The sequence below is a fragment of the Budorcas taxicolor genome, chromosome 9 (assembly GCF_023091745.1).
Source record: "Budorcas taxicolor isolate Tak-1 chromosome 9, Takin1.1, whole genome shotgun sequence".
Taxonomy (NCBI): Eukaryota; Metazoa; Chordata; class Mammalia; order Artiodactyla; family Bovidae; genus Budorcas; species Budorcas taxicolor.
In genome coordinates this window covers 10,190,671-10,207,691 of record NC_068918.1, presented here as the reverse complement: position 1 = coordinate 10,207,691, position 17,021 = coordinate 10,190,671, and the positions used below count along the sequence as shown (strand labels likewise).

Here is a 17,021-nt window from a genome sequence, read left to right as displayed (position 1 = left end):
ATAAAAAGATTAGAGCTAGAGAGTAACAAAATTGAATGTGTGGAGAGTGTTGAGCTTATGTAATCTTGACAACAGTAATACTATTAATGGAAATAGAAAAGATGTGAAAGAAAACTGATATTTTCATATGCTGTGACATAGTGTTGGGCTATCTTTGTGTTAATGGACAGCCAGCGCTGGAGATAGACTACTTGGAAAGGCTAGTTGTAGAGAGAAAGAACTATGCTCTTCCATGTAGAACACTGTCTAACTCACAGAGACAGAGGTTTAAACGTTTAGAAGTACAGTTGACCCTTGAACAACATTGGCTTGAGCTGTGCAGGTCCACTTATGTGCAGATTTTTTCAGTCGTAAATACTACAGTGTACTACCCTAGAATCAGTGGTTAGTTGAATCCATACAGTGCAGACTGTTGGGATAGAGAAACTGCATATGCAGGGCTGCTATAAGTTATATGTGGATTTTTTGTGCAGAGGGTTGGCAGCCCTAATCTCCTTCATTGTCTAAGGGTCAACCCTTGAACATGTTTAGCAGAATGGGGAAGAGATTAGTCTCTACAAAGTGTGTTGCAAAGACAGTATGCTATTACTGTGTCAGAGAGGCCAGAGGAAGAGAATAAATTTCAAGAAGGACTTGATTAACAGTTTTATTTCCTCAGAGAAATCAGAATGTGGGTAAACAAAATAGTGTTAAATTTGAAAATGAGTTATTTATTTTGGTAATATATTTTTCTTTTGGTGAATGTTAGAATTCCTCAAAATCTCCTTTATATGTTTACTGGTTTTATCAAGCCAGTTAAAACAGTTTTCTTTTTTATATTAACTTATTTATCTTGGAGCCATTTATTCTAAATAGCTATTTTTAATTTATATGTAATAATGTTAAAGTAAATATTTAGAAATGATCTTTTAAAGTAATTTGATACCTGGACCATTGGAGTGTGATTTTTTTCCCTTAAGATATATTATTTATTTACACTTAACTGTAGTAGTAGTAGTAGACTTCCCTGGTGGCTCAGATGGTAAAGTGTCTGTCTACAGTGCAGGAGACCAGGGTTCAATCCCTGGTTTGGGAAGATCCCCTGGAGAAGGAAATGGCAATTCACTCCAGTACTATTGCCTGGAAAATCCCATGGATAGAGGAGCCTGGTAGGGTACAGTCCATGGGGTTGCAAAGAGTTGGACACGACTGAGCGACTTCACTTTCACTTTCACTTTCATAGTAGTAGTTAGAAGGTGACCAAAGCATATTTTGATCATAGGTATGACAGTGTCTGTCTCCAGTATCTCATGCACATTCTTAATTAAGTTTATTCTTTTCTGGGTTGATAAGCTTTAAAGTTTCTTTAAACATAATGAAGGGATTTCTGCAGGTAAAAGTGAAAGTGAAGGTGCTCAGTCGTGTCCGACTCTTTGCGACCCCATAGACTGTAGCCTACCATAGACTGTAGCCTACCATAGACTGTAGCCTACCATAGACTGTAGCCTACCATAGACTGTAGCCTACAGGCTTCTCCATCCATGGGATTTTCCAGGCAAGAGTACTAGAGTGGATTGCCATTTCCTTCTCCATTTCTACAGGTAATTCTTAGCATAAGTTTAGTTTCTCAGCTGTTTGATTCTTGGGATGTGAGTCTATCTCATAAAAGTATTAGGGTATTTTTAAAAATTCATAATTTTTAATTGAGTATTTTCTAGGTGAGATACTTGTTCTCTTCTAATCAATAGTATAGTTTTAAAAATGATATATTTTAAAGTGAAAATGTTAGTTGCTCAGTTGTGTCTGACTCTTTGGAACCCCATGGACTGGAGCCTGCCAAGCTCCTCTGTCCATGGGATTTTCCAGGCAAGAAAACTGGAGTGGATTGCCATTTCCTTCTCCAGGTGATCTTCTTGACCCAGGAATTGAACCTGGGTCTCCTGCATTGCAGGCATATTCTTTTCCAACTGAGCAATGAGGGAAGTACTAGAGTGGGTAGCCATTCACTTCTACAGGGGATCTTCCCAACCCGGGGATCGAACCTGGGTCTCCTGCATTGCAGGTGGATTGTTTACCATCTGAGCCACCCAAAAATTGACCCTGGTCATAGACTTGGGGGTAATTCCATTAAGAAGATGATTCTGCCTAAGAAAGCCCATGTTTTAACCATCCTGATTGAGTTCCTTAGAAATTCATACTTCTTGTATTCATCTCTGTAGGTGTTCCTCACAGTTGATGTAACCTAGACCCTGTAATTTTAGTCTGCATCCTGGTGCTTTTAGCGTACCTCATTTCCAGATTATCCAGTTCTTCCAAAAGGCTTCTTGAAAATTAGATGTAAAGGACTTTAGAATTGGGTAGGACTCTAGTGATCATTTAAATGATCTCTGTCATTTCCCAGAGATACTAAGTGATGAACCCATTACTAGAGGAGAGGTCTTTTCATTCTTGGGCCTCACTCTTCTGTCTCCTTTAAATTTCATCTTTCTGCTTCACAATAATTGTGTTAGAAGTTCTGGAGTGTGTTCTGCCTTGAAAAGAGTATTAGTATTCTTCATTAAGGGCTTCCTGTTAACTCAGTGGTAAGAATCCACCTCTCCAGGCAGGAGACTCGGATTCGCTCCCTGGGGCAGGTTGATCCTCTGGAGGAGTAAATGGCAGCTCACCCATTCCAGTATTCTTGTCTGGGAAATCCCATGGACAGAGGAGCATGGAGGGCTACCGTCCAGGAATTGCAAAAGAGTCGGACACAACTTAGCAACTAAAACAACAACATTCTTCACCAAATATGACAGTTCTGTCATCATCAAAGCTCTTAATTCATAAGTTTTTATATCGATTTAATTTTTTCCAAGTTGGATATAAGCCTCTAACAAGATTGTGCTGCTCCTTTCTTGAAAATATTTCTAGAATTCTTCAGTCAGTATGAGAATTTTCCTACAAAGGAGTCATTTTAACTTCTGGTCTTTTCAACTTTTAACTTTAAAAAAGAACAAAATATCCTTATCATAGTTACTGAATATATTTTTCTGTTTTTTTCAACTCCTATTCTTTAAGTTTTTGCATTAATAAGTAAACATTGTCTCATTGATTTTCTCAGCTTTCTTTATTGTGATTTAATAAGTATGAGTTTTATTGTGTGGTCTTTGTTTACATATGTCCCATAGTGTGTAGCAAGCATGCTTGATATTAGGGGAATAGTTGAAGCTATATTACGCATCCACTATACTTCAATTAAAAAATATATTTAAGAAATAAAGTTAATGAACCTATCATAAAAGTAAATGCTCAATAGGAGAGTAAGTCAACATAAAATTTAATATTACATATAACTTATTCTAGTACTTATAATCATGCTCTAATAAGTTTAAAAACAGAAAAGAAAAAAAAACACCAAATTTTCAAAATAAGTAAAGTCGCTCAGTCGTTTCCGACTCTCTGCGACCCCATGGACTATAGCCTACCAGGCTCCTCCATCCGTGGGATTCTCCAGGCAAGAATACTGGAGTGGGTTGCCATTTCCTTCTGCAGGCAGATGCTTTACCATCTGAGCCACAACGTCTGCCTGCAATGCGGGAGACCCGGGTTCGATCCCTGTGTTGGGAAGATCTCCTGGAGAAGGAAATGGCAACCCACTCCAGTATTCTTGCCTGGAGAATCCCATGGATGGAGGAGCCTGGTCAGCTATAGTCCATGGGGTCGCAAAGAGTCGGAAACGACTGAACGACTTTACTTATTTTGAAAATTTGGTGGTTTTTTTTCTTTTCTGTCTTTAAACTTATTAGAGCATGATTATCAGTACTAGAATAAGTTATACGTAATATTAAATTTTATGTTGACTTACTCTCCTATTGAGCATTTAATTTTATGATAGGTTCATTAACTTTATTTCTTGAATATATTTTTTAATTGAAGTATAGTGGATGCATAATATAGCTTCATTTAACTTTATAGCTTTAATATGAAAAGAAAGGATACTTATTTTCTTCCATTTGATTTTTGAATGTAGGTCTCATTGATTTCTAGTTAAACATGCATATTCAAACACTGCCTTTATTATTAAATTTTTTCTTTAAGTATTCTTAATCATATACATTCTGACCCTGGTTTAGAAGAATCTGAAAAAAATTTCGTTTCAGAGAGAAGTATTGAACTATTTTTTGTGGTTGGCATAGTTAATCATAGTATAAATCATAAAAATAGCTAGGGTATATTTAGTTATGTGTGTGTGTTTGTGTGTGTGTGTGTGTGTGTGTGCATTCCATCATGTCCAACTCTTTTGCGAGCCCATGGACTGTAGCCTGCCAGGCTCCTTTATCAGTGGAATTTCCCAGGCAAGAATACTGGAGTGGTTCGCCATTTCCTCCTCAGAGATTCTTCCAGACCCAGGGATCAAACCCACATCTCTTTTGTCTCCTGCATTGGCAGGTGGATTCCTTAACCACTGCACCACCTGGGAAAGCCCTATTTAATTATTTAGGAAAATATTTTCCTACTTTGTATCAACTAGAAAGCCTGGACTGCATTTTGTAGTTAGGACTGTTTATTATCTGAGGACCTTTTCCTAAAGATAAATTTGGCATTTTAAATAAGATTGTGATGGGCACCTTTTCTAATTGGTTTGTAAGTAGAGCAAATCTATTTTCTTTAATGGCTGGTTAATCCAAATAATGTACTTTGGAAATACAGTTTCATATTCTCCATAACTCTGGAGTTATACAGATGGCTTATCCCAAGAAAATCAGTACCATTGTGCCATATTCACAATGGCATGTGTTACTGTATAAGAAAACAGTGATCTTCAATAGGATTGCTATTTTTTTCTTTCCTTTTTTGAAAGTTCACCTCTCCCAAATATTCTTTTAGAGATATTCTGCTAACTGTAGACGTTGGTAGATAGCACGGATATAGGGTTGATTAATCCTCGTGACAACTTCGCTCCAGACACCCCAAAAGGAAAATGTAGAGCAGGATTGCCTAAATGTTATATAAAGGATGCTATACTTAGGAGTGTCTGTCAGATACCCTTTAGCATTGCTGAGTCAGACTTGCAGATCTTTTCCTTCCTCTGTTCTACTGCATACTTAGAATTGGAAGCAATTATTATGTAAGATTTATAGAGTAGTTGGGGTTTTTGGTTTGTTTTCTTTTTGTCTTTTATGAAATTTTGAGGGAATTGAGGCAAAAAAAAAAATCACAACACATGATCAAGACAGTTTTAATTCTTTGGTCTTGATTTTCTTATGTAAAATTCTGTTTGGAGGTAAACTTTTGTTTGTGTGATTAGTTACTCATTTATGACAGCTCTTGTAACATTTGATTTCCCTAAACAGCACTGAAAAATAGAGATGTGAATCCAGACATTTATACTTGTAGCCTTTCATGTTGTAGAAAATACAAAGCTGTCTGGCTACTAACACACTTAGGTTGATTTGGAGAAGTAGTTCTTCTCTTTCTCAGTTTTGAATAGTTTTAAAGTAGAGTTGGAATCAGTTCCTTCCTCTGTTAACTTATCCTCCAGGATTCTTCACAACCAGGAAATGATCCTGTTTCACTCATTCATTTTCTTGCTTTCATGTATATCTTTTAGTGTATTAGACATAGATTGTTTCACCAAGTTTCTTTCATGTGATTAAATTTTAAGGAAAGTTATTGCTTTTCTACTGTTATCACCGTTTAAAACAGCATTAGTAAGCACCAGTGTCCTCATTCCTTCTTCTCAACAAGCCAGAGGAAAAACCAGTTTTCTTTATGAGGTAAACCTGTTTGTTGTACTATGGAAACTTCTTAGGCAGAGCCCTTCCTTTTGGAACATTTTCTCTTGACCAGAATGCAAACTTGCCTCGAGAAGTCAACTATTCTTCTGTGAGAAGTCAGCTATTCTTCTGAGTTTTAATTTCACTCTGTACTTGGTGAACTATACATTCATCCCTATGCCATATTTTTAACACTACAGAAAATTACCACTTCTCTCTTTTCCAAGCATTTACTGGGATTTTGGGATATTACTAATAAAACTCAATTTGTTCTAGATCAGTGGATACCGGAACAGAGAGGAGGTATTTCTTACCTGATAATGTGTGTGTGTTCCGATTCTGCTAATCCAGAAATCCAGTCACATTTGTTGAAAATCATCCTTAGTTGTTATTTGTTAGGGAGTCAACTCCCTATTTTAGTTGTTTTCTGAAATTCAGTCCCTAGATGTGCTTTAGATAGGGTAGAATTTTTACTCTTTCAGAACACTGCTAAAGAAGTTTTCAACTGGAACATAGTCTGAAGAAGCACTGAGAGCAAAAAATTCAGAGTGGTGATTGGCCACCTCTGTTTGATTGACAGGTTGCAGGGAGAAACCCATTCGTTCTGGATTAATGGAACTGGAAAACAGAAAACAATTATCAGGTAAAAAAAACCTTTTCTTTAACCTTTGAAATTCACCATTTGAAAAATGAGTCAGACCATCAAGGGAGTTTATTACCAAAAAGAAAAAATTCGTGTCTTGTGAGCAGTGATCTCTGGCTATTACTTCAAGAGTTACAAAAATCACTACAGTTACTCCACATTGTCAGCCTTTGCTGAAACAGCTTGATTAAATACAGATAAGATGGACTGTAAGGTGCAATTACATTTTAAATCTGGGTTAAAGACATGAAGCAGAATTCTGTGGGTGGGGGAGAATGGTGGTGTTCTATTTCCTGACTTGTGTCTGGTCTATGGATAAAGCTAATACATTGGTTTTCAAGGCTTTTAATCTGGCACTTTTCATGAATATTCACAAATTTTGTACTACACTGTGTTTTATCTTTACTTCAATAGGATATATACTTATATATCTTTTACCATAGAATTTTAGTAACAATAGTCACCAATCAGTTCTTTATATTTTAATGGCAGTTTTCTGATTGTTGGTTAAATGCATTTCAGATTGAAGGCCAAGGACATGGTGCAGTATTTGACTGCAAATGCTCTCCTGATGGTCAGCATTTTGCATGCACAGACTCTCATGGACATCTTTTAATTTTTGGCTTTGGCTCCAGTAGCAAATATGACAAGGTAGAGTATGATGATGCCTCTATATATCTACTCCTTATAATTGTTTGTTTGCTTTTAAGTCCATAGATGTATAGGGGTTATATTTCACGGAGGGAAGTTATAATTTTTATATTTCAGGAAAAATAACTTTTTACTTAGCCAGCTAGAATAATCTAGTAGCAGTTCTTAGGTTGGAGTATATAAGATACATCTTTCGTGTGTGTGTGTGTGTGTGTGTGTGTGTGTATATACATATATATATATATATATATATATATATATATGGGAGATGTTCATAGAGCGATTTGTTGAAATTATGTAAAATGTTTTACTTATGTGGATAATATGCATTTATATGGGTACAGTTCTGTGGCTTTTATGTGGTTCTCAAAAAAATGTATGGCCTACTTTGATGGTAGCTAATTTTTAAAAAATATTGAAGATCCTATCTAAGATTAGTGATGAAAAGATTTAAATTGTTTATTTGTGGTAGAGTTGTTTAAAATGTTATAATAAAAATGGAGGTTCAGGTTTAAGAAGTTCCAAATTAAATGGTAAAATTTTGAAGTTAGGTGTCTTAGGTATGAATTTTTATTTCAGAAATTTTAGAGATGTTAGTTTTTAATATTATTATATAAACCATGCTTACTGTATACTTATGGATTTTCTTAAATTGTATTAGTTTGGTTTCATTGAAGAGTTTAATTCAAAGAATAAATTGATTTTTCATTGTAAAAATACTAAATCAAATGACCATATGTAGTCATTTTAAAAACAAGATAAATCATGGTAGCTCTGGAAAAGTAAAGGTACTGTTGAAAGATTTATGCCTGGATTTAATTTTACCATCTAATTTCAAATTACGTTACTTTTAATGTTTTTTATGAATACAATCTCTTCCTGTTCAAGGGAAAATTCATAGTATCTACTTTTCTAATCATACAATTTAATGAAGAAAGTACAGATACAGATTTATTTACAATTAATTCTAGAAAATATTATTCTTTTATATTGTTTAATACCATGATTTATATTTAAAATTTGCCTTCCATTAGAAATCTATAATGATAAAATTTTCTTTGTCCAATCTTTTATGGGTCTTTCTTTTTATAGATTGCAGATCAGATGTTCTTTCATAGTGATTATCGGCCCCTTATTCGTGATGCCAACAATTTTGTGTTAGATGAACAGACTCAGCAAGCACCTCATCTCATGCCACCGCCTTTTTTGGTTGATGTTGATGGTAATCCTCATCCATCAAGATATCAGAGATTAGTTCCTGGTCGTGAAAATTGCAGGGAGGAGCAGCTCATCCCTCAAATGGGGGTAACTTCCTCAGGTAAATGATCATTTGAATAGACATCCAAATTTTCATTTTGAAATTTTTTTAAATGGCTAATTGGGTAGAACTTTGTTTTAATTGTTTTGAACAAATAAGTAAAATGATTTTTTATATTCTTTTAAAAGTTCTTTGAATGATAGTTAAGTATTGTAAGACAGTTAAGGAACACTGGAGGTTTAATTAATTTGGGGCTGTATCTGTTTATAACCTTTTGGGGACTAATAGAGTAAATCTGTATTTGGTATGGGATGAGTCAGTTCATTTATTCATTTGGCAACATACATTGTAAATCTCCTCTGTCCCTGACACTTGCTAAGCTGTGGTATTCAGTAATGAATTAAACAAATGCATTCCTTGTTCTTAAGGAGTGAGATAGGTTTGTAAACAGTTATGAACAAATCTATAGTTAATCATGTTGAATGTTATTAAGGCGAATAATATAGTGTGGTCTGAGAGAGCAAATAAGACTAGATAGCCTGTTCACATTGAAGATTGTTTTAAGAAGTGATCAACTTTTGAAAGTTTAAAAGCAAGATAGGAATGAAAAATGTTGCTGTTTTGGAGGGTGGAAGTTAACATTAGTTGAAGATTCGAGTGGGAGTTGATGATTTTATCATATGTTGACAATAAGAAATTTGTTGAATGAAGCGGTAAAGGTTTTTGAGAAAGTGGGTTATCAGGTTTGCCTTTTTAAAAAAGATCTAAGATTAAATCCTTGTTTTGCCACTTAACTGGATATATGACTTTGAACAGTTATTTTGGTTTTCACTTTATAATACCACTAATTCCACTTTATAGATAACCACTTTATAGGTATTATTAGTTCTACTTTATAGACAAAGTGGAATTAATAATACCTATGGACTTGTGATATTGTAAAGATTTTGAGTACCTGAATCATAGTAAACACTTAGTAAAAGTTACATCATCGTTGTTGTTTTTAATAAATTAAATTTGAAGGGGGTATGTTTCTTTTTTTTTTCTCCTTTTTTTCCTCTCTCTCCCTTATCACTTACAGTTATTCGTTTTAGGTCTTTTATTCAAGCAAAATTTGTGTTTAATTCTGGACTCAAAGTGAGGTTGATGAATGAAATGGTTTGAAGTATCCTTAGCATTTTTGTGATTTACATAGGACTGAATCAAGTTTTAAGTCAGCAAGCAAACCAGGAGATCAGCCCACTGGACAGTATGATTCAAAGACTACAGCAGGAGCAAGACCTGAGACGTTCTGGTGAAGCAGCTATCAGTAATACCAGCCGTTTAAGTAGAGGTACGGAGGGACTATTTTAAATGCAGTATTTAAAAAATTAAAACAGTCTAAACCTACAACACTAGAGAAACAATTTAACAAATATAGTAAATCCATGATATGAACTATTTGACTGCCAAAATAAGCATAATCGTGCTTTTGAAGAATATTTAATGACCTAAGAAAGTATTCATAATATAAGGTTTCAAACTGTGGACAGTGAGTTTTTTAATAGGTATATTCTTACAAATTTCTTGTAATGAACATGTTTAACTTAGAAAAATGTTAAAAATAAATTTCTTCAAATAAAGTTCTTGAATAAATTTCTTTGAGAGTAGAATACATTCAAAGTAACATTCTTGAACATCTCACCACCCTTATTGTTGTATATTACTAAATTTTAGAGAAAATTTAAAGCAAATTTATGAACTATAAATGTCCTTGGGTTTGTCTGTTTTTGCTTCTTACCTGGTTTTCCCCAAAACATACAGTGGGCATTTTTTAAAAACAATGATTTTACATTTTTGGAGATAGTAGTTATGATTCATAAACTTACCTGGTCAACTAAATAACCTTTTTTTGTTTTCATTAAACTTTGCTTGTGGTTTAGTTCCTGATTTGGTTATTTGATTATTTGCCAGAGTATGAAGTTTCATGTGAAAGATAGTATGGATTTTTTTTCTCCTGGTATTTTTTTTGGTTTGTTTGTTTCCTGTTAATAAGCTAATGGAGAAATATCTCTAAATAGAGCTTTCTATATTAATTTTTGCTCTTAGGCTCTACAAGTTCTACCTCAGAGGTTCATTCACCACCTAATGTAGGACTAAGGCGTAGTGGTCAAATCGAAGGTGTACGGCAGATGCACAGTAATGCACCAAGAAGTGAAATAGCCACAGAGCGGGATCTTGTAGCTTGGAGTCGAAGGGTGGTAGTACCTGAGCTATCATCTGGTGTAGCCAGGTAAGGGGAGTTACGAATTTTGATGTACCTCAGTTGTTTGTATTCGTTTTGAGTTGGTCTTCAGAGTACCTTTCCAGCTCTAATTTGTCTTAAATTTATCTGGAAAAGAGCTAATGTTTTAAACTATTCATGACTCTGGAGAAAAGTTAAATTTCAGTAAATGTCCTTTCCTAGGATGATTCAAGTAAATGACACTTAAGGGGGTAGGAGTTGTTAAAGTGAATGGGGGAATTATAAATTTGGCTTGAACAAATACATGAGATTTTACTGAGTAGCATATTTGAACTTTAGTTTGTCTTGCTTAATTGTATCTTAAAACACGTTTTATAAAGTTTGTTACAACTGAATTTTTTATGGATTTTACTAATCATTCACACCATGTCATTCACATGGAAAGTGAAAACATATTATTTATTGATAGGTTATTATTGATTTCTTTTTATATATTGAAAAATACATGTGTGTGTGCTCAGTGGCTTCAGTGATGTCTGACTCTTGCCACCCTATGGGCTTAGGCCACCAGGTTCCTCTTGTCTGTATTTTTAAGGCAGTACTGGAGTGGGTTGCCATGCCCTCCTCCAGGAGGTCGCCCCAACCCAGGACTCACACCCATATCTACTGCATCTCCTGCATTGGCAGGCGAGTTTCTTACCAGCTGAACCACTGGGGAAGCCCATGTAAAAGTATGCATGTTGATTTAATGTAATCCTATTCTCAAGGTCATTGCTGTGAGAGAAGTTTATATCCAATTCCTTTTGATTGTTTAGTAATGAAATACTCATGAATGAGGTCCATTTGAACCCCAACTAATACTTACTGTATATTCTAATACTGTACTGGTAATTAAAAAAGGATCAAATATGATTTTAGGATTATCTAGTTCTTAAGAGAGTAATTGTATAGTTAAAATATTTTTAATCTGATTATGCTTTTTTGATTGGATGATACTTCAAATTTGTTTTAAGTTTTAGGATTATACACCTGAAGTTTAAATATGAACCATAATTTTATCTGATGACAAACCCACTCAGATGTTCTTATTAAAAATTAACTCTTAGTGTATTTTTAGTTATATTCATGTCTACTTGTTAATTATAATGTTAAGGTTTGAATAGGGTACAGTGAGTAACACCCATCATTTTAAAAACAGATCTGACTATTTGAAAAATAACGCAGAAGAATAAAATAGGAAATTAGAATATTCTATTACTGATACAGCTGTGAAGAACATAACTTTTATCTGCATGAATGTTTACTTCCTTATACTGAACTTCAGTACAGGTAGCACTGGGCCACGGTATTTCTCTCCATGTGAACAGTGGTTTGCTTCTTTAAAATGCAGAGCAGAATGTATACATTACAAACAGGCATAGCACTGGGCCATTCTAAAATGGATTTTCTTTCTAGAGCATCCTAGTGAAATTGGTTCACTCTTCCTACCACCAGCAACGCATGCCAAACAGTGCAGCCCCTCTGGAGCAGTTGGGCGTTTCTATAGAAGCCTAGACTATCACAAGATCGTTGATTGCACTCTTGGGAACTGACCCCAAAGAAATCAAACTTATTTTAACCCCAAAACCTCTACACAAATGTATAGCAGCTTTATTCCCAATAGCCCAAACCTGGGAATACCCTAGATGTCCTTCACTGAGTGTATAATCAAGCAAACTACAGTATATCCACACCATAGAATACGACTTCATTAAACAGAACCAGCCTGTTGGTACAAATCTTGATTGAGTCTTGAGGGCTTTATGCTGATAATGCAGTATTCCGTTTAGGGACTACTCTTGACATGTCAAAAGTATATAGAGAGAACAGACCAGTGGTTGCTAGACACTGGGGAGCAGGGGCTGAGGAGAGAAAAGCAAGGTGGATGTGATCATTAGCAGGGCACTCAAGGGAGCTTTGTGGTAATGAAAATGTTCTGTATCTTGACTGGGGCAATGGATACAGAAACCTGCACATGTGATAAACTTGGATAGAACTAAATACACACACACACATGAGTAGAATAAAACTGGGTGATTCTGAATATCAGTGGGTTGTATTCAATATCCAGATCCAAGTTATGATGTTGTACTATAATTTTAGAAGATACCACCTTTGGAGGGCACTGGGTAGAGGATACAAAGAACCTCTCTGTATTATTTCTTAGAACTGTGTGTAAATGTACAATTATCTCAATAAAAAGTTTAATTGAAAAAAAGAACAAATGAAATTAAATCCAAGGCTGTTCTTTTCACAAGATTTAAGTTCATTCATTTCCATTCAGAATTCCAACCAGCTGCATTAGAGGTTCTGCAGTTAAGTATAAAATGACAGCATTAATTCACCCTAGTAATACAATATCAACATTATAGGGCACTTCCAAGTTTGAATATTAACTTCCTTCCAACTGTGTTAACTCCAGGGAAAAATTAAAGTTCAGAGATTAAATACCCTTGCAGTTCAGAAACTTAGAAGTTTTAAGGAATTAAAATTCTAAAAAAATTCTCTTGTCCTTCTGAGTTCAGGTTCTGTGAAATTTAACTTCAGTCTGTTCCTCAAATTCAGCTTGATACCTGGATAGAGTTGAAGTGTTTTCAGTGACTGAGGCCTGACCTTCCTTTCATCGGAGAGAATGCAGTTCTTTCAGGGCTTCGGGAGTAATAGTAGATCTCCCTCAAAGATCTGTTGTGCCTCTGTTTGTTTGTTTGTTTGTAGATTCGAACTATCTCTGTGACACATTAAGATTATCACAGCATAAGCCCAACACTGTCATAATTAAATTCTGTTTGTAGATTCCAGCTATCTCTGTGACACATTAAGATTGTCACAGCATAAGCCCAACACTGTCATAATTAAATTCTGTTTTTAATGTTTGACAGTGTTCCTAGATCCTAAAACTTTATTTGCCAATGACCATAGCAGAAATGGACAGGTTCTTTCTTTCCTACTGGAAAGACATCCAGTCATTTAATACTAAATGTCCAGAACTCACAGTCTTTGAATTGAAGCTCAGAAATCTTTATCACATCCCTAATATGAAAAGAAAACATTGATGCCTGACATTTCCTTTGGGGAGAAAGTGGTTACAAAAATTATAGATTCGGATATGTGGCTTTGAATTCTCTTTCAGTAGGCAAGAAGAATGGAGAACTGCGAAGGGAGAAGAAGAAATAAAGACTTACAGATCAGAAGAGAAGAGAAAACACTTGACAGTTCCGAAAGAGAATAAAATGCCCACTGTCTCAAAGGTAAATAGTGATTACTTTGATGCTTAATATTTGCTTCATTAACCTAATGACCATTTAAAGGTGGTTTTGTAATTAAAGATGTGAACATTATAGATAGGCTATTTAATGAAATAAAGTTAACATAGTTAATTGTCAGTTATCTTTAGATTATCTTTGAATCTTTATACATGTCATACTTTCTAGTGTACATTTGTCTCAAATTCCAATTGTAATATGCCTGTTTAAATTCAATAAATTTATACCTTAACCCTAAGCAAGGTCTTTTTTTAGTTTTGCCTTTGGTGGCACACTCTAAAACAGTGTTTTGGTTTAAATTTTTGTCTTTTTTTTTTTTAACTGTTTCGCACCAATTTGTTATTGCAGATAATCGTCAGCTATGCTGCTATAAATAATAGTTCTCATTTTCTCCATTAAGAGAGGTAAATTGTCCCTCCTAGTTTACCCTGTTGGTTTTTTTGTCATCCTACTGTGGAAAAAATTTTCAGTCCAGTGGATTTCAGTTGGTTATGCCCTAATCTGGGGGAGAGATGGACTTAACTGCTGGAGTGTCAAAGGATGACTGGTCTCTTGACCCAGCTTTGTACTCCGTCCTCTTATCTGAGCTCCTCAGATGTTCTGAAGTAGTCTCCTTTATTATAACTCTCTCTTCTGTTTTGTAATCCTTCACAGAACTCAAGTAGTCCTTGCCACTTTGTTTTCCTGTAGGTAAGAGTATCCTACCTTGGCAACAGTAGGACCCCGCCCTGCTAGAATTTCTGTTAGTATAATTTGAAATAATTTTTTATTTTTTAAGTTTTTTGTTGGTTGCGGTGGTTGTTTTCATGGTGGCCAGAAAGCATACCTATTTTTAGTTTCCTTTCTTCCGACTCCAAAGATGTGAAGACATGAATTCGTATAATGATTGTAAGCTATTGGCTACCACTTTTATGGATAGGATATGGTAATTCTATAAAATTAAAAGGATGTGCTTATCTTTTAATAGTGGTTCTTCAAAGGCTTTTTTAGAAAGGAAAGGATTGATGTGAATGCATGTATGTATGTGTGCATGCAGCTATTTATTGTCTCTGGTGGCAAACACTGAAATAACTTTAGTGTCTATTGGCAGAAGAAAGGTAGGATGTCATGACATATACATGGAATATTATACAGTTTTTAAAGAAGTTAGAGTTCACTCCATTGCTGTGGAGAAATACTCATGATGTATTTGTTTAGTGAAAGAAAGCAAGTGTAACAGTAATATTTATAACATGACCTCATTTTTTTTTTCACATTTTATGAGAATGGAGGAAGGTTTGAAAGCACTTACCATGCGACTAATAACACTGATAATCACAGATGTACACATTGTGAGATGCTACCTTACACCTCAGAGTTGCATTAATTTTTTTCCTCTAATAATAGAGGGTACTGACTGTGTAGGGGAGTTATATAAGTTAATGCAGAAAAACTGTTGAGAAAGCAGTTAGAAAGTTGATTTTGACAATAAGTATGGATGTGAGAGTTGGACTATAAAGCAAGCTAAGCACCGAAGAATTGATGCTTTTGAACTGTGGTGTTGGAAAAGACTTGAGACTCCCTTGGACTGCAAGGAGATCCAACCAGTCCATCCTAAATGAGATCAGTCCTGGATGTTCATTGGAAGGACTGATGCTGAAGCTGAAACTCCAATACTTTGGCCACCTGATTCGAAGAGCTGACTCATTTGAAAAGACCCTGATGCTGGGAAACATTGAGAGCAGGTGGAGAAGGGGACGACACAGGATGAGATGGTTGGCTACATCACCGACTCAATGGACATGAGTTTGAGTGGACTCCGAGAGTTGGTGATGGACAGGGAGGCCTGGTGTGCTGCGGTTCATGGGGTTGCAAAGAGTCAGACAAGACTGAGCAACTGAACTGAACGTGGTCCCCAAATGAGAGTGTCTCAAAAATGTTTTTCTTAAATATTTATTTCCCTTTAGGGAAATGTATTTCTCTCTGATTTAAAAGCCTTGGTAGATGGTCAAGGTCTGGTATGATGCCCTCTGCGTTGGGAACTGAAGCTCTTCAAATTTTTCTGATTTTCTTGTGTGTGAATTTGACTTCTGGCCTCAAGATAGCAGCATTTTCACATAAGGCTGCAGGAGGGAAGGCGATTTCATTAAGGAAGGTGCAGAAGGTGCACATGCTCTCCAGATGAAGGTTTTTTGAACTTGTTCTGCAGCACTGTACCAGATAGCCCATTGGCCAGAATTTAGTCACTTGAAAGTCTGACAGTGAAAATTTCATTTTCTGTGCAAGAGGAGGGGAACAGATGTTGGTTGACAGCAGGCTTTCCCCTCTGCATTAGATATGTCATGTTCTTTGACTTGGAATTTATCCTAAAGAAGTAAGAATTGTGGATAAAGCTTTACAAAATGAAACAAAAAGCATTCTTAATGAAATAGTTTTGAGTAGGTAAATAATATTTATGTTAAATGAAAGAAGCAAGATCTATTACATTTTTAACAATAAGTTACTCAAAGCATATGAGATAAAGTTGAGCATCATTTCCTTTTTTATAGCTTTTACATATTTTCACAGAACTACAGAAAGTGAAAAGTGAAAGTGAAGTCGCTCAGTCGTGTCCGACTCTTTGCGACCCGTGGACTGTAGCCCACCAAGCTCCTCCGTCCATGGGATTCTCCAGGCAAGAATACTGGAGTGGGTACAGAACTACAGAATCCTTCAGTAATTCTTTTAGAGAGAATCTGCGTGGAGTAAATTTTGAATGTTAGCATGAGAAGATGTGTTTGATTTCACTTGGCTTTTACAAGTAATAGCCCCAACACGAGTAGAGCCACAGTGCTGGAAAGACATGACAAGAGCTGCAAAGTGGAAGGGATGAAGTGGCAGGGATGCCTGGACTTGGGTTTGCAGTATCACAAGTCTTGAGGTACACACCTATCCCCCCATGCATATATACAGATGCTTTTTTAGAAGACAGAGCAAGACCTAGATTATTTTTTCTTTTTCCTTCCCTTTGAAAATGCCACCCAGCACACTTGTGAAACCAGAGTCAATCATATTCAGATACTCAAAATAGCATATTATTCTGAGAGAGAGAAGAGACGATATTGGAAGCATGATATAGCAACAAGCTGTTTTGGGGAGTGTTCTGTTGGAGAAATTAGGGAGAAACCTGTTGTCCTTGAAATGGAGAATTCAGTGGATGAGTTGAATAAAAAACACTGAAAAATGAATT

The 17,021-nt window shown here is 35.5% G+C and overlaps 1 protein-coding gene across 1 annotated transcript in view; it reads left to right on the top strand.

Annotated features, from left to right (window-relative positions):
- PHIP (pleckstrin homology domain interacting protein) overlaps window positions 1–17,021 on the top strand; it is a 120,435-nt gene that overhangs the window by 62,563 nt on the left and 40,851 nt on the right. Inside the window, exons 16-20 of the mRNA XM_052645580.1 lie at window positions 6,901–7,029; window positions 8,122–8,347; window positions 9,483–9,620; window positions 10,376–10,559; window positions 13,681–13,798. Of these exons, the coding sequence (XP_052501540.1) occupies window positions 6,901–7,029; window positions 8,122–8,347; window positions 9,483–9,620; window positions 10,376–10,559; window positions 13,681–13,798 (795 nt within the window). The remainder of the gene's footprint in view (window positions 1–6,900; window positions 7,030–8,121; window positions 8,348–9,482; window positions 9,621–10,375; window positions 10,560–13,680; window positions 13,799–17,021) is intronic.